The following is an 18,540-nucleotide window of genomic DNA, read 5'->3' as shown; positions in this document are numbered from 1 at the left end:
GCTTCAGTCATTTCAGGGTTAAAATCATAGGTTTTTGCTTGGGGTGGTCTTTCCTTCATTTCTTTTTTATTTTTATTTTTAATTTTGTGCTTGCTGTAGAATGTAAAACTGCTTACCCATCCCCCCCACCCGCTCCTTCAGTACCGATAAGGTGTCTTAACAGATGTGAGTGTCTTAACAGATGTGCGTGTCTTCATGCCCACGAGAAAGTTAATCAGAGAACAGATCCTCGTTTCCTACGGCAGCGTCGGTCTTTTTAATATCTGCCCACCCTGCCACTAACACACATTCTTTTAAGGGAAAAAAAAAAAAAAAAGCTTCTGTGCTCTAGTTTTAAAATGCAAAGGTATGATGTTATTTGTCACCATGCCCAAAAAAGTCCTTACTCGATAACTTTGCCAGAAGAGGGAGAGAGAGAGAAGGCAAATGTTCCCCCAGCTGTTTCCTGTCTACAGTGTCTGTGTTTTGTAGATAAATGTGAGGATTTTCTCTAAATCCCTCTCTGTTTGCTAAATCTCACTGTCACTGCTAAATTCAGAGCAGATAGAGCCTGCGCAATGGAATAAAGTCCTCAAAATTGAAATGTGACATTGCTCTCAACATCTCCCATCTCTCTGGATTTCTTTTTCTTCATTATCCCTGCTAACCAATTCACGTCCAGACTTTGCTCCTCAGACGCAATGGGGAAAACCAGCAGCCTTCCAACCCAATTATTTAAGTGCAGCTTCTGTGATTCCTTGAAGGTAAATATTTCTTACTCTTTGAGCTCATTGGGGAATTTTCTTTACATTGTGTACTGTTTGCTTGCTGCCTAGAAATGTTATTCGCTTTAGAATTTTCATTGTTTCGGAACTGGGAGTTATTTATAAATTGCTGAATGTGCAATTCTGTGGGATCTGAAAAAATAGCTCCCGGAGATGATTGTCTTTGCACAGAAATATGTATGAGTAGAAACTATGGCAAGGTACTTAAGCCAAACCCTCCACTTCTGCAGGGCTTCCGTGGTGTCTTTATAGAGGATTCCTCTGAATCCTGTCTATGGTTTAAGGGCCACAGAGACTGGATATGAACTTGGGGATTTTTTTTTTTTTTTGCAGGTGCAGAGGTTTAATTTTAAGACCTTGTTCTCATGTGTGTATGAGTGTGTGTGTCTGTGTGTGTGTGGGGGGGGGTGTGGAACTTGTCAGGACTTTTATTCCACGGCACGCCATATACAAAGAGTTACATTTTAAATGATATTAAAGCTTTTAAATGTGATCTTTGGAGCTAAGGTCCAGGCACTCTCTGCACTTCTGCCCAGAGAGTCCAAGTTAGAGTGGAGTTTAATTTGCTCTTTCCAAAAAGAACTTGACAAGTCTTGCTGACCTTGCATAGTCGTATACTTTAAACAAATGCATACTGTCTGTGGGAGGCAGAAACTTTCTAGCAACTGCTTGTCCAAGTTCTGTGGTTCAAAGAGGACTTTCCCGGGCGCAGTTCGGGCTCGGGGGCTTGCGTTGTAAAACTCTGAGCTTACACTCGGCGCTGCAAAGTCTCTTTAGGTCAGTTTGGCAGCCACTGTCGTGCACCGACTTCTCGTTTCCAATCACTGGCCCCCGTTCAAATTTCCATTCTCAGCAAAATTATATCCTTCAAGGCTTGTGTTTTTCCAATTTGCAAGCACTTTTAAGCCGCTGTCACCGGTTCCCTGATGAAACTGCCTGAGGTCTCAATTCATAAAATGTCCCTGCCCCCGAGTACAACATTCATTTGCTGCTTTCAAATACTCCACCGCCACGGACTTTGGGGAGCAAGTGGCTTAGGAGTTAAGGATCCACCCTCGCGGGGCGCCTGATTCTGCTGCCCTTGAGATGCCGAGACGCAGGCTGGCTCCCTGCTTTCAAAAGAAATCAAGTCAATACACACATGTGCCGTGTGGTCTGACAACTGGGGCGTTTGTCTCCCGGCTCAGATGATCCTAAAAGAGGCTGTGGCGTGTTCCGTCTGCCTTCACTGCGAGTTTGGAAAACTGCTTCTCCAAATGTACTTTCCGTGCTGTGTGTGCTGAACTTTTCAGAGGCAGAGCTAGCAAGAGTCGGTGCTTTTTCCTGTGCCTGGGGCAGGAAGTGGTTTGAGGGAGGCGAGTGGTCTTTCAGATTAATTCAGGGAGTAAAGGTGTCCTGTCTGGAGGCGAAGCTCACAAGCTGATGGATTGTGCCCGGAGGCTCTAGATCTTTTCCAAGTGTTTGAGTCAGAGGGAAGAGGGTAAGGGAGAGGACTGGAGCCCGGGTCACTGTCTTGGGGGGGGCGGGGGGGTCCACAATCAGCATCCACATCCACACAATGGAAATTGGTGGTGGCTTGATTGAAGGGAAAAGATTGACTCAAGTCCCAGCAGTGTAATTTGTTCATTGTCTGAATGGACAAAAGGCAGTTTACCCAGACTCACAGCATACCTGCCTGGGTGTCCAAATGTAACTAGATGCTTTCACAAACCCCACCCACAAAGCAGCACATGTTTTTAAGTCCTCAGTTTTCTACTCACATCAGCCTCATAATACCCACCCTGACCTGCTGTAAAAGATCTGGAACAAACAAAAATGGTTACACCTACAGTGAGTATTTTCTTATGACTATTGCCCTCAGATTTTGCTGGGCATTTTCATTGCAGCCCAGACATCTGGAATCAATTGATATTCCATTTATTTAAGGTAAAAAGAAAGGTCTTTTGAATTTTGGATTTGGGGGGGGCGTTGAGAAAGGGTGCTCTGATTTTTTCCCTTCTATTTTCTCTTCTTTTTTCTGGTTCTTCCTTTTTTCCTCTCTATCATACCTTTTCTTTCTCTCTCTTCATTTCTTTTGTGTTTGGCAAAACTAAAGGCCAAGGAAATGATGAGCATATGGGGCCACTTGTTTCAAACTTTTAACTCCTAAACAAGTTCATTATTGTTTTCTTTTGAGGGAGCGTAATGTGATAAATTTTTTGGTTCTCTGTGGCTGTGCTGGGCTGTTTTGTGAACTAAAAGAAAATGTATTAGAGGTTCTGTCTTGTCCTAGAACTGTAAGTGCTGGCATGTATCTGACAATATATTTCAGCAAAAGAGAGGGAGAGAAAGCTGTAAAAAAAATCTTAAATTCTTAAATGCTAGAGATTTATATGTATTGCTGGGCTTAGATGTGTTATACCAGAAATCACTATTAAAAATATAGCTTTGACATCTAATGATGTTATCAGTTCACTAAGGCTGTCAGTTGAGTACCTTTTCCTCTGGATTTCATGAGAACTGAAGAGCGTGGAGGCACCTACAGTTGCAGGTGCTTGGCCTGGAGCATTGCTATAAACTCAACAAAGAAGAGAAGGGTGACAAATAAGACTAGTAGCATCAGGACACATTCTAGAACTGACCCACTGCCAGAGTGTGGGGTATGTTCTGTAAGAACAATTACAAGTTGCTCTTTTGAAAAGGGCAATAAAGTCCAGTTGGGTTGGTTTTGTTGAGGTTTCCACTGGAAATATGGAAGGGGGAAAGCCTCATCAATTATTTTATAACTAGGGAAAAAGAGAACTGGATGATGATTTGTTTCTAGCAGTCAGTGGTTTGGGCTTCGTGGGGGTGGAGGGTTTCCACAGGACTCCAACAGAGTCCTATTGAGAAAATGGAAGAAATGTTCAATTGCACTTCTACCTTCTCTTGAATTTTATGTCCATTACTTATGATGATATACAAATAGAGGGCACTTTTGGTGGTCAACTATTTAACAAGAATCAGGGGGTTAGGGTTCCCCCCTCCCCCAATTTCTAAGCTGAAGTTCTGGCCAAAAACATGGAAATCTTAATTAAAAGGATGGGGCACACTTTGTCACTGATGCAGAGCCATTAAGTTAAGAGTGCATGGAGAGCAAGGAGGGTGATAGAAAATCAGTAACAGTCTGTTTCTCCTAAAGGGATGGGGTTGAATGGATCTGCCTCTACTAGGAGGTTCAAAAAAGGCTCTTTTTATCATGATAGCTTCCATCCTAACTCCATCACCCTTTGATAGAGTCCCTCACTTAACCTCTTCTGGTGACTCTTCCAATGCTGCTGAGAGTAGATTCATCTAAGAAAGGGGAAGCCACTCATGTTGGGAGCCTTCCTGGAAGAAACCACATCTTGGTGCCACAAGCAGCAATATGGAAAAACTTAATGATCACCTTAGCCTTGTTTCTACTCCTTAGAGTGAGGATGGAGCTGTGAGCCACAGGAATTCTGCCTCTGGCAGGGCTGCCACTTGGCTGTCCCTCAGCACTAAGTCAAGCCAACCAGGGGTCCCTCGGTATATATCGCTATAAAATGGATCCAGTGTCACATAAGTCCCTCCAAGAGATGAAGTCAGAATTCCTGTGACTTAAAAAAAAAAAAAGCTTTTGTAGGTTTTGAGCCCAGTGCTCTGTTCATGGAAGGCATTCTCTACACACAGTTGATTTGATATTGGGCTTGACACAAAGGGCTTTAGAATGCAGAGAGTGGGGTCGACTTAGCAAGAGCCAATTTCATTCCTAAATCCTCACAGTTTTCCTGTTTCTGTTGTTTTTTTTTTTTACTTCCACTTGTGGTTGTGTTAACTTCTGATATCCCCAGGTAAGAAATCTTTGTCTCTGTGTCTTTCTCTCTTTCTTGTTTCTCTCTCTCTCTCTCAATCTCAAGTGAAAAAAAAGAAAAATTCTATAATGATATATAGTATTTTCACAGGTCTTTTTTTAGCCACCATAAATTCTCTTTAATCAGTAGCTAGGGAAGGCTGTTCTGATGAATTGAATATTCTGGTCAATAAAGAATGCATATGCCATCTGTGGATGGCCAATCTTTAGAGAATTTAAATTAATAGAGCCTATTTGGCACGAAATCTGGCCTGAGCACAATTTAACGTTTGATAATTCAAAAAGTTTAGGAACCCATAAAGAAGGGGTGCGGGGAGGGCTTCTCCAAGGTTCCACAGTAGCAAGGGGATTACACGCAGGTCGCCTGATGCCAAGACGTGCTGGGCCCGGGCGCCCTGCGGTCTCTCGCTCTGGCTGTCGCACTGCTGCGCAGGGTGGCTCTGATCCGGGACAGTGATGGGACGCGGGGGCGGGGGTCCCTGCACCAGTGCCCCACCCCACGCCCTTGCAAGGCGCCAGGAGGGAACATGACCCCCCTTCTGCTTCCCCGCAGGTCAAGGTGCACATCATGTCGTCGTCGCATCTCTTCTACCTGGCCCTGTGCCTGCTCACCTTGGCCAGCCCCGCCTCGGCTGGGCCGGAGACGCTGTGCGGGGCCGAGCTGGTGGACGCGCTGCAGTTCGTGTGCGGAGACCGGGGCTTCTACTTCAGTAAGTAGCCCTCCCGCCCCCAGCCCTGTGCCTTTACAGCCGCAGGGCGTGTGTGACTAGCGCAGGGACTGCCCGTGGCCCCCCCACCCCGGGTGCCTGCCCTCGAGCAAGGCCCGCGTCCGGGGGCTGCGCCGGCTCCGCAGGTTTCCCACGGCATTTTCCTCCTTAGCAGTTTGCCTTTTAACTATTTCCTCCTGAGCTCTTCTGCAGCTATTATGCTCTGCCCTCACTGTCCCAGTCCCTTCAGTGAAAGGAGGGGACGAAACGACCCTCGGGGACTGAGGTTTTTGCTCTTGAGACCCTTGTGTGCACATCTGAACATATGGCAACACGGAGATTTGTTTGAAGGGCTAGATAATTTGGAGTCAAACAGCAAGGTGGACTTGGAAAAGGAACTGAGGGGGCACATCCCAGATGTCTCCGTGGTAATCGCCAGGAACAGACAGAAGGGGAACTTGCCTCAAAGGCACTTTTGCAAACACCCAGGGTCTCCCTTAAATGCAAACAGAAATGCCAGGTTCATTTGCCCTCGATGCAAATTGACCTTGACTTTTCGTTCCTGCCTTCCTCTGGCCTGGCCCTTTCCTGAGGCTCTCCAGTGATATCGCCATCTGGAAAAGGGTTTCTGGCGAGTGTGGGGTTACTTATCCCACAAGGAGGTCTCAGGTGATTAAAAAAGTCGACAGTCCATAAAATGTAGACAGCCAAGTCCACGGGTTGCAAACAATAAACATAAACAAAAGTCAGTGCTGCCCGAGGGAACTCATCACTTACACAATCTACCCCCGAAGCATCTCTTGGTGCGTTACAGAACAGCGAAATCTAAAGCCAGACGCTCATTCTGTATAATTCTTTGGAATTTTAGAGAGTTCCAGGAGACTGACGCTCAGGTCCTGGGTGAACATGAATCATTCTTAGAGATTCGTATCTCTCAAGTGTAGACAGCTTACATCAGTTACCCACTAGGCTTTGAAGAGCTCCTGGGATGACTCACACATTTCAAGTCTTTCTCATCTTCTTCCCAGGGAAGGTGGGGGTGGGGGGTGGGGGGGTGTAGGGGTGGTGTGGGGGGGTTGGGAGGGGCACTGGGATAGGGGGTCCATGTATATGTGTCTGGGTTGGGTGTGGGATTGGGAAGAAAGAGACTAAAAGGAGGGCTGATGATCGTAGATTTGGCAATAAGTAGTGTTCAAACTAGTGACAGAGAACGAGATGTGCTTTCTGCTATTTGAATGGGCAAATAAAGTTTCCAGCCAATACTTTAATTGAGCTAATTCATCTATTTTTCTGGCAATAAAACAATTCTGTCCAGCTCTTGCTTGCAGTGCAGATGAATGAGTTCCTCAGGTGGGTGCTTTTCAAACAGCGGACTTGTTTTACGGAAGGCAAATGTGTCACATCAACATCACTCAGCAATGGGTTGTCATTACTCTTTACTGTGCTGCTACTGGTTCACATTAAAAAATGAATAAGTAGTTCTCACTTATTATGTCCAAGAGGATATTTTTTGCCTTGATAATCCATCTGTGCAGTTTCCTTTGATCCAGTTCACTAGGTGATTGCCAAGCTCACGAGTGTCTTCTGATATGTGCCAGGTTGAATTGTCTTGTTCAACGTGATATGCTCCAGGATTTCCATGCACAGCGCATGGAAACTGGATCCTTCCATGACGACAAGGTTTGCATTAGATGATGAAAAGTGAGAGTGGAAAGAATGATTTGGTCCCAAGTAACCACATGGTATATATATATGTTCATACCAACACTTAAGAGTATTGGACAACTGTGATGAAAACCAACTTCAAGGCACTAAAGGGATCCTTTTATTCTGTTACTACAATGATCAAATTTAAGCAAATGCTTTTAAACTGAAAAGGATACAGTTGTCTGTGACAACTCTTGACTTTGAAGAGGAAGGTGTTTTATAAATTGTGTGTTATTATTGTCAGCACTGTCATTGAGACAATAAGTTTCATAAGTTTTGTCTTCTACAATTCCATGACTTATGTAAATCCTTTCCCTTGACATAGACTCTTAGGCACAAAAGTATTCCTGTTAACTTTCTAGTCAACTGGACAATCCTGTCTGCCCAAGAGAAGTTAGCCCCTTTAAATTCTTTAACTCAGAACGCTGATGGAACATCTGCTCTGGGTAAGACACTATACCAGTCATCAATGAGATGCCTAAAAACGAATGAGAGATTAACTTTGTCTTCAAGGAAGTCACAGTCTAGTTGCTAGTTGGGAGGTTAAAAAAAAAAGCACATAAGTATTATTAAGTGTCGTAAGAGAAAAACAATCATGGGAGATTAGATTATAGTCATTTATGCTTTTCCTGAATATTTTACTCCACTTTTGAAATCACCTAACTAGGATTTACCCTCTCAATGGACTCCTTGATGCCAAGTGCTGTATTTATTTACCATTAAATCCCACCACCTACCTCAATGCCTGGTTGCTATAGTAGCGGCTCATATTTGATTGTTGAATTGACAGGATTGAACTGAATTGAGTCCAGTTGAATGAAATGGATTTACTTGTTCAGGATCTTAGTCTTCAACACCATCAAGAATTAGGTTTGTCAAGTACTTTGGACAATTCTCACCTCATATTTATGCAGCTATTTAATAAAACTGTTTTTCTTCTTTTTTTGAATGAATACAATATATACTAACAAACTTACGGCTGCATTTGAGTCATTGCCCAAGCTACACTGATGGTCTGTTTTGTGTCTGAGCCAATTATTCTTACAGGCATTAACTGTTGTCAACAAATTTTATTGAGTTTCCTTTTTGTCCCTTGAGATTTACTGTGTGTGGAGAAGTCAGCTCTAAGCATTTACAGTCTTTGAAATACTTACTAGAGCAAAGTAGTCTTTGCCACCTCCATCCCCTGTCAATTGACTATTATATTTTTACCCTTATTTTCAAAGTTTTATTGTGGCCATGCCTTTTATTTGAAGCAGCTTAAAATCCCATTTTGAAAGTATGGGTTTGTGTTTTTTTAATAGTGGAAGGCAGTTTTTGATCTTAGTTTGAAATTCAAACATCTAAAAGAAAATTGCCTCCATATCTATCTTTTTTGTTGGGCCAGAAAGTTTAAGAAGGAAAGCTTTTTTTAAACCTCATTAGAAACACAACTGAATAAAATGTATGTCATGCTAATTTTGTATAGATTAACCCAGTGTTGTGAATGAGCTCGTATTTCTCTATGAGCCCAAGTTCCACTGGAGCGCAGTGGAAAGCAACCGTCCAGATGATGTTTTTTTGTGAACATCTTTCCAGCATAAGTGAAACACTTCCTCTATAATTAATGCAGCTTCCCCAGACATTTTCTGAAATGAAAGTTCCAATGAGGAGCTAATTACTGATTCTTCTCCATGCATCACAGTAAGAGAGCGTATCCACCAGTCTTGTGTGCTCATAGTCCTATGAGAAAAATGGTGGCTTAATGGAGGTGGCACATTGGGAGAGAACCAGCTATTATCTTAGCAGATTGATGGAGCTCTCACAGAGAGTGGCTTGTTATAACCTCATTTTGTGTGAAACTGCAAGAGGAAAAGAGCCTCAAGTGAAACAGGAGACATTAAGCTTCCTATAGATATAAATTTTGACAGCCATTAACCATTTTAACATGCACTTCAAGGGCTTGTGGACTTTGCCTCTTTGGAGATACTTAAAAAATTGATGAACAACCAACCGTCTTGGATGGTTTCAGTTAAAAGCAATGAAAAGAAAGCGAGTTTCTGGGGTCCTTTTTAGTTTTCAGAATCCCTTAAATAAATTATATATGCTTTACCTTGGAGGTCTGGAAAAAAGAAAATCAATTAGAAAAGAAAGTTGGATACCCTTCTGGCTATTCCAGATTTATAGCTTTTATAAAACGCACTTCCAATGCCTAGTTATTAAGAACAGGTCTGAAAAAAACAAACGTCATTCTTCGTGTGTTAAAGCGTACTGTTTGTAGAGTTGCAGTGAAACTTCACCATGAATTTCATTGGTATTGACTGAAACAACCTTCCTCGATCTAGGTTATTATGATCAACTCAAGCTCCTTTTATTCTAAATATCATGCTCAGAAAACTGCTCCCAGGCCTGTCATTCATTAGCTGTATGACTTTGGCAAACATTTAAACTTCCTGGGTCAAAATGTCCTTGTCTACAAAACAAGGAGATTTTGTTCAAGCAAATGACCTCTTCTAACTTTAACAGACTCATAGTCTAGGTTGTAATTAACAAAGATGTGGCGCTATTCGAGAAAGGAGAACCTTGGGTTCAAGTAGTGACCAAAGAACCTTCCATCTCCTTTATCTTCTTTACATAGATTCTGCTTATCCCCAAAGATAGGAGATTACATCTACTTAAAGAAAGAGGAGCCACTGGCTTTGTTTTGTTTTAAGTTGGGTTTCAACCCCTCAGAGATGAGCTAGAAGCTCAGTCCTGATGAAAGACACACAGGTCGTGTGGCTAACGGAGCACCCACCACATGAAAACAGATGCCATTTTTCTTTGCTAGGAAGGACCAATGGACAGTTCTCACCTACATTTTCTCACTCTCTTGGACAAGTGAGGTCAGATTATAGCTGCCTTTTATTAAATTAGAGGGGACAAATAAGTATGATAACATTCTAAACCCTGACTGAAAGCCTTTCCCCAGCCTATAGACACTGCCTTTCCAATTAAAGATGCGACTGTACAATTTGGGGCATCCAAAGACATAGTCGCCCACTATAATTAGTTTTCCTCTGAGTGGGGCTGCATTGAAGCTGCGCCATTGGCACTCTTTGGCTTTGTACTTCTTACACCACCAGCCATGCCTTTGTATGGCAGCTGGTCAAAGTTAGGGGTACAGTCACTGGCTATGGAAAAGCTTTTCTCTTTGAAACTAATTGGCACATGTGGCGTTTGACCTTAATGCCCTGACCTCATCATTAGCACCACTAGGCTAATAAGCCACAGATATTTTTAAAGAAAACCAATGTTTTTATGTTGACCTTACGTACTTGTTACTACTCTTTAAAGATGTCTAACAGGACCAAGGACCGCTAAGAAAGTGATGGTTTCTATGCAAAATTAGAAAATAATTTCAATTTTTCTGACATTTCAATGCTTTTAAGACCATCTCCTCCCTGGTGGAAAATTATAACAAGCAAAAGAGTAAAGGGTTCAAGACCAAGAGCATGGTCTCTATTGCCAAGAAGCCAGGGTTTGGATCCCAGCTCTGCAACTTACCTGGGGGTGACCTTGAACAAATTACTTAATTTCTTTCTCAATTTTCTCATCTGTAAAATGGGACCTGCCTCATAGAACTGGTGTAAGGGTTAAATGAGTTAATACATTAGAGCATATTAACTTAGAATTTTTCCTGGCACATGGTGAGCACCATACACATGTTAGCTATTATACTTATTTATTCTGTTCTGGGATTAGTTGCAGAGTCTTTTGCAAAGGTCGAGGTATCTGAACAGCTAATTTTTCTGCACTCATTTTCTCTCCTTATGGGTGGCTTATAAAACCTGTTATTAGCAGCAACACTTATATAGTAAGTTCACTAACAAGAAGAATGACTTATGTTCGACTAATATATTTACTTTTTCAAAATCCAGTGTTAGCAGCTCTCCCACCTTGTCTATACCCCAGTCTTGCAAGGCAAGAATTATTGCTTCATTTGGACAAATGAGAAATGTGAGACGTTGAGATTTTGTGACTTATCTCTCTGGATGGATCCAGAACCAAAGTCAAGGTCTCTTGTCTCCAAAAAAGCATGTTCATCTGGCCATTCACATTGTTTAGAGGCCCAGTGTGGTGTAGCAGAGAGAGATGCTTCCCAAATCCCAGTCCTCTTCTGAGAAATAAAGAACAAGAACCCCTGGGTGACGAGTTGACTTTGAACACGTCTTTGAAAGGAGGCATGAGGGAGATATCCATGTAATTTCACCTTCTAGAAAAACTCAGGAAATAAAAACAGAATTTCCTCAAGGTGCACGAGAAAAGTCTTCTTTGATGAGAGGCTGCTGCTGTTCGAGGGCCTTCCCAGACTGGATTCTTGGGCAGAACACTATAGTTCACCTGTGTATATCAGGATAAGCAGTGTGATCTGGGGGAGCCCCTCCTGGGGCCAACTTCAAGTTTTCCTCTTCTTCTGCCAGCAAACCTCAACTTTCCATTTCTTGCAACTCTTAGTTCTGTTGGTTTTTCTCCAAGACCCACTGGAGAAAGGCTACTTATTGGACCACGGGCCTTTCTCTGGGTGCTATGAAAGGGTGTAAAGGAGAGGCGGTCACAAGGCACCATCATCTCAGTAGCGTACCGGGCAGAAAGAGACTTCCCCAACTTGACCATGAAAGGAGTGGTGGGAGCAGCCAGGGGTTTGGATGCAAGGCTTCTACTTGTGCAGGTATCATTCAACCAGTTATTTGAGGACCATTGATATTGGAACGTCTAATATCTTCAGTGGCTGGTAGGCTCGACAGTTTAGATCCAAAAGAGAGTTCTGGTGTTCTTCAGATTACCTGGGCCGTCACGGACCTTGTCCAGGCATCATGCACCATGCCAGCATTCCCTGGGGCCTCAATTAAGAGCCAGCTCCACCCCTCTAGCAGCCTTGTTTCTGATTTCACAGCCCATACCAAACAATCAGACACACTCAAAACAGGAACAAGATCTCCCAAGGAGATTTCTCATTGTTCTCAGCAACAGGCTACAAAGCCTTTGCTCTTTTATGCAGCCAGACATCTTTAACAACCGTGGTGGCAAAAAATCGGTTTGCACTGAGCTGCTGCTCTGGCAGAGTTCCACCCTACACCTCTCAGTGAGACATCAGCAGGCTCTGACATCACAAAGGATTACTTTGGGTTGCCTGGAAAGTTCAAACCCTCAGGCCTTATTAGCTGTTAGATGAAGGAGATGACAACACAGCATTTTGTTTGTCTTTATCTATATGCGAGATCATGTTTAAAACATAGCAAAGAGCTGTTACTTGACATGCAATTCCTTAACTGCAGTAAGCTGTATGCCTATTTAATGCATTGTTTAGTCTCACATTGGCTAAGGCCACTTAAAGAAGCACTTGGCAAGCTCTGGCTGTTCATTCTTGGCATAGATGCCCCTCTTACTTTTTCACTGAACCTTGAATACCAAGAAAAACCCTTCACTTACTTTGCATCTGGCATACTGCTTTATGCAACTGGCCAGAACTTTTGCACGTGGCCCTCTGCATTTGTCCTCGGGTAATTGATGGCTTTGCAATATTTGATCAGCAGCAGCACGGACACAAAGAGAAATTGTGCAACCAGCAGAGACCACACAGACTATTAAATTAAAACCTTTTACGTTAAATGTTCAGGCATTCTGCAGGGATAAGGGTTTATATGCCAAAAAAAATTGCATGGTGAAGACCCTGGGAAGACACCCAAGAACCTGATTATTGATTAAGTATCCATCTCCGTAATATCTCCCTCTTAAAACTACCTCGTTGTTCAAAGGAAGCAAAGTTGAAAATTTCTACAAGCTTGAAAGCCCTTTAAAAATAATCTAGTCACGCACCAAGAATGAAACTCAGAGAGAAGTGACATATCCAAGGTCACACTGCTAACCAGTGGCAGAGGCAAAAGTAGATATTGTTTTATTCTGTTTTCTGATTCCAATGCAGTGTTGTGCCTTCAGTAGCAAGGAACCATGCCTATGTCAAAGTCACCTGGTAAGGTAAAATCACCAGGAGAGGCCTCCAATCAAGCTCATCCAAATGAATATAGGTCTTGGTGGCTCTCTCATTCCAATAAACTCACCCGAGACTTAAGTTAACACTTTCGTTCCTGTGGGGTAGAAATTCCCTCAAATTGAATTGATTCCCTGCCTATTACCTATACAGTGATCAAAGCCCTCGGATGTGCTTCAGGCATCCCAAGTCCACTTAAGGTCACAACTTAGACTATTATTGTATATTATACTATTCTGACTCTGGTCACTCTCTCCAATGTCAACTTGGGTAGAACTGCTTTGGAATGACTTAGCAAAGCTGTGCTCCTGGAAAATCTGAAACAGTCTGACGAGTTGTTGGGTCAGCTTTTTTTTCTGGAGATTTCTCCGACGGCCCCGAGCCAAAAGAAATTTACACCTGATTTTTTTTTCTTTCTCAGTCTCCCAAGCAAATACTGTATGAATCTCTTCGGACTTTCTTCTTTCGTCTATGGTCTTTATGAGGCACTAGAGAGGCTGTCGGGGGGGGGGGGGTGTCTTTTGAAACTTTGAAAATGTGTTGGTCACAGAGTCTGGTCTACGAATATTGCTGGGAAGATGGTACCACCTCTGTGCCATTTACCCTGATGAAATGGGTCTTTCATCAGAGGGAAGTATTAAGAAAGTTTGCACTGAGCCAACTCACATGCAGCCAATTGTGATTATCTTTGAAACTAGGGAAAGGAGCACAGAGAGTTAGAGCTCTAGATTAAAAAGATCTGGGGAAACTGTAGATTTCAGCCCCCTGGCTTCTCCTCCCTTGCTGCCCCCAGCCTCAGCCTCTTTTTAAGAGCAAGTGGCATGTTTTTAAATCCTACTTGGTTTTCCAACTCCCCCCTCTCCCTCCCCCCCAGTGCCATTGGCAACAGAGTTTCTCAACCTCAACACTATTGACATTTGAGAGCAGATGATTTCTGTTGGGGGAGGAGGGCTGTCCTGTGCTTTTTGGAATGGTTAACACCATACTTGGCTTCTTACCCTCTAGATGCCAGAAGTCCCCTCCTCCCAGTTGAGACAATCAAAAATGACTCCAGACATTGCCAAATGTCCCCCTGGGTTGCGGAGAGAGGGGAAAATCACCCCCCATTAGAAACTACTGGACTAGAGAAGTCTCTGGAGGAGGAGTGACTTGGAGATATGGGAAGCCATGAGCGAAAGTAACACACGAACAAATTATCAGGCACTGGTTAATCAGGAGTCTGTGGCCATCGCCCAGAGTAAGCACTGAGAAGAGTGGCTGTGGTTTTGAAAGCTTTTCTCTGAAAACAAAAAGCTCTCCCTCTAGGCTAAATAAAAGGTGTTTGCAGGCCCTCCCTTTCGCCTTATAGCTATGAAACTCATTTATGTTGGTAACAGCAGTAAAGGGAGACAGAAATGGCACCGAGCAAAGCTGTGTGCTTAGGAGTTTGTGACCATCTGGAACGAATGAAGGAGAAGCTGGTTACCTTTGTGACCTCAATGTTTGTGGCCATTCCCTTCCTCACAAGTGAAAAGGTCGGTTCAGACGGAGTGGCCACAATTTTTCTCCTCCCTTCGTGCGTCTTTCCTACCTGAGTATCACTACAGTCATTTTATTGCCCATAAGCAGCCCACCAGAAAGCAAAAGGAGAAGATCAATGAAGTATTAATTTGGAAATCAGAAGCTCCATATTTGGGCCTCACGCAGCTCCCCTACTTAACAGCTCTATGACCTTAGAGAAGTCACTTAATGTCCTTGGGCCTTCCATTTCTCATTAGTAAAATGGGAGTAAGAATATTACACCTCAGGCTGAACTGTAGAAGGGCTTTGGAGCTGAAAGGGACATCCATATGTGAAACTGTTAATGGATTGAATTGAATAGTGTGCCTTGTCCCCCTAATCACCATCTGCAAATTAATTCAGTGGTCAGACTTCAACCACTAATGACACTGACCCATTAGCTCAATGGTTCTGCAATAATTGCAATCTAGAAAAGTTAATTTGGCAGTGTATCTTCTCAACCTTATTAATGAAAAAGAAAAGCATCCTGGTATCTCCTATTCACGTATTGCTTTGCATTTAGACCACCCAAGAGTTAATTAATGGATCCTCAGAATGCTCACTCAGTAATACTCTTTATTTCCTCATTGGAGGAAGCAGAAAAAATATGGGGCCTATCATTTTACCACACTGAGTGTGCTTGCTCAAAGAGTCTGTCTCCTTGAGATAGTTAGGTAGTCACTGGGTAGGCAAAAGATTTCTATTCTCCCAAGTCAGCTCTTGGTGATTTCTACTTAACCTCAAAAAGCAATGTTCAGCAGACGAAATGTACTCACTAATCAGAAAAGTATCTTTACACTCTCAGGTTGCCCATCTAAACTGCTTCCCTATCACAGCCTGACTTAGGGGAATTGAATTTCTCTGTTTAAGCGTGGCTTTGATGAAATCAACCTTGCCAGCTTCATCACCATGTGGACCAGTGACCATGTGATTCTATCCCAGAGGCTTCACATCTAACAGTTCCCAGAGATGGAACATCTGGCATGGCTAAGACACCTCTGAACCACACAATCAAACACCAGTTACTGCTGGTGGGAATTTTCATCCTTTCTATTTTGAGCTCTTTCAGAAAAAGAAACTAAGTTTTAAAAAAAAATTTCTGTCCTCCAACAGCATCCAGTGGTGGGCACTTAATAAAACTCCTTGACTTGATGTTGGAAAAGTCATTCCAAAAGGCATTTTCTTCTACCAGTCTCCAGAATATACCCCATGGCTTTCCATTACTATTGCCGCCATTGTGGACCTGAGATTGAAGGTGTAGATTTTAAAGATCTACTTGATCTGAGGTGTCATCTCTTGAGGCCCCTTCACGTTTACTCCAGTGAAACTTCTCATAGGTCAACAGTAAGCTAATTCTAGTCCATGGGGAGTTTTCAAGGGCCACCGTGGGAGGCCTCCCAAAGAGGTTCCACCGATGGAAATGGTTATGAAACCACTCAGAGCCTTCACTCAGTCCCTCTATCTTATTTCATCTGAGGTCCTCACATTAAAGGGAGCAGGGGGTAGTTAAGGGAAGATACTCAGCAAAGGGTCCATGCCTGGCAAATAAGCCCCAAGTCTGGGACAAGAGCTGGAGCACCAGCCCTCAGAGAACACAAGTGTTGCTCTGTTTCTGTCTGGCAAAGCATAACTGAAGAACTAGAGAGCTAGAAAGAACCATATAGAGCAATCTGGTCCAGTGCTCTCACTTCCCAGATGAGGAAAGCAACGTCCAGGAAAAACATAACGTGATGAGGTCACAGAGCATCCTGCTGGGAAAGCCAGGACTGCAGTTCTGTCACCCCGTTCTCAGCCTAGAACTCTCTGCACAGTGGAACACTTTAAACTTCACCTTAAAACTCCCAAGAAGGCAGCACCAGCAACCGCAGTCCATAAACACAGAGGGAACTGCTATGTCATACTCTTCTGATGTAACCCATCAGGATAGTCTTTGAAAGCTCAAGCCCTTAACCATTCACAAAAACTTTCCTCCAATTTCTACTACCCATTGAAAAACATCATCAAGTCCAAATCTGATCAACCTGACTATAGGACTATGGATCTTCATAGACTTTAGTAGTTTGATGGATTGGAAGCTTTAAAAAAAGTAATGAGCTAATTCTTTTTTAGAGATCATTTTAATTTGAAGCCATGTCAGCTGGCTGGCAGGTATATACATCCTGTATTGCGTGCAAAGTCAGATGCTACCCGAAACAAAAGGTACTGTTGATGCATTATTTCTGTCTCCACACATCCCTGACTTGCTAGTCTTCCATGAAGAAGCTTAAATTTTCCTACGTATTTTGAGTTTTATGTTTCTTTCCATTAAAGTTTCCAGCCATTCACAGACATATTTAGTTTGGCAGAAAGTAGTGGTGACTCATAGAAAGAAGAAATTTGAAAGCAAAGCTACTGAAAATGGATCTAATTTCTTTTTTGGGTAATTTGGGAGCAAGCAATTGATAATTTGTCTAATTTTTCCTGGTTTCATCAGCTGCCATGATGCCAGATATTTGTTCCATATGGTGCTTTGTTATTCCTGAAACCTATAACACATTTCAGCTGCAACTATATATAATATGGTCAAAGGGTAAGGCTAGTGTTGGCTCATTTTCTCATTGTTTTTGGCCGGACACCCTCAATCAATAGTATTGAGTGAAAATACAGGATCATATTGAAACCATTTTCAGCATGCTCCTTCCCATGGATCCAGCTCTTTCACTGTGAGCTTGTCAAGCACAGCGAATGTTCCCTATTACAGGGATGATTATGTTTTCGGCAAAGACGCGACTGCCAGCTAATTGCATTCATCTTATAGCTCCACTCTCAGTTTGATGTAGAGATGTTTTTGGCTCTCCAACGATTCCTTCTTTTACAGCGGATTCTTGTCTCCCGCTGTGGAATGGATATTTGGGGATAGATTCTGAGAAGATCCATGACATAGTCCTACAATAGGCATCATTTCAGGCTTACCTTGCGAGAGACAGTCTGTGGGCCCTGAGTCATAGGGATCATAAGACTTGTAAAAGGTGTTAGTGCCACAAATCTGGCTGGCATTTCTGTAGATTACCAGCGCTTTGCGTGCAATTATGGAAATCCTTACAGAGAAGCCAGGCGAGGGTTCGGTAACATGGCACAAAAACTCCATGATGTATGAACTAAAGGCACAGAAGGACTGACTTTCTGGCTGGTTCTGAGGTGGGCACTGATCACGCAGTGTCTTAACGTCATTCAGCAAGTGACTGGTTTCAATCAATATAAATTATTTTGATGCCCAAACTAATAAAAAACAGCAATAATAATAAAGAACAGAGAATCTATCTCTTAGAAAAAAATTGGTTTTATTGAAGGCCATGGAAAGTGTTTTGTCGCAAGAAACAACCTCTTGTTTATAGCAGGAAATTTTAGTTAGATTAACTAATGTTCTCAGGGGCACATAGTATAATTGTAGTTTAGTACCTAAAGACAGATCTAGAGCCTTGCTACTTAAAGCTAGCTGACAGCTTGTTAGAAATGCAGAATAAGGGCCCTACTTTGGACTAATTAGTACAAAAACTGCATTTTTCACCAGCTACCCAGAGGATCAGCAAGCACATTAGGGTTTGAGGAGCTCTGGTCCAGGGAATGGCAGGAAATAACAGGTACCTGTTGATTGGTGACTCCACCCGTTAAGAGAGAACACAAAACAGTCAGGACTGAACTTTTGCTGAAGATTTGAAAAATGTTATTGGGGCCAAACGTGCTGGTGGTCGTTAACAATATGTATGCTGATTCAACTGTATCAAGTCCAAGTTCTCTCAAATTGGGGGAGCCTGTCCTGGGAGGAGGTATAGAACTGCTCCAAGGATAACCCCGTGGCCTGACCTTCTGTGAACTGAAATTTGGAACTCCTAATTGCTGTGGCTGCAATTTCCAAACCCATCACTGGGGCCAGAAACTGCGATCCAGTCCTTAAGATCTTGCCAGTTTCTTTTTCAATAG

The 18,540-nt window shown here is 42.9% G+C and overlaps 1 protein-coding gene across 4 annotated transcripts in view; it reads left to right on the top strand.

Moving 5' to 3' along the window:
* The first annotated feature begins 416 nt into the window (after positions 1 to 416).
* IGF1 (insulin like growth factor 1) overlaps positions 417 to 18,540 on the top strand; it is a 68,894-nt gene continuing 50,770 nt past the window's right edge. The window contains exons 1-2 of one of the 4 annotated variants that reach the window (XM_081130810.1): positions 417 to 743; positions 5,171 to 5,327. In XM_081130810.1, coding sequence (XP_080986936.1) covers positions 681 to 743; positions 5,171 to 5,327 — 220 coding nt within the window. In that variant the 5' untranslated portion in view covers positions 417 to 680. Of the gene's footprint in view, positions 744 to 2,459; positions 2,595 to 5,170; positions 5,328 to 18,540 lie in introns of those variants that run through there. The other 3 variants (XM_081130811.1, XM_081130812.1, XM_081130809.1) reach the window with 3 other exon arrangements.

This window comes from Miniopterus schreibersii (assembly GCF_964146895.1).
Source record: "Miniopterus schreibersii genome assembly, chromosome: 2".
Lineage (NCBI taxonomy): Eukaryota > Metazoa > Chordata > Mammalia > Chiroptera > Miniopteridae > Miniopterus > Miniopterus schreibersii.
This window is presented reverse-complemented; position numbering and strand designations above follow the sequence as displayed.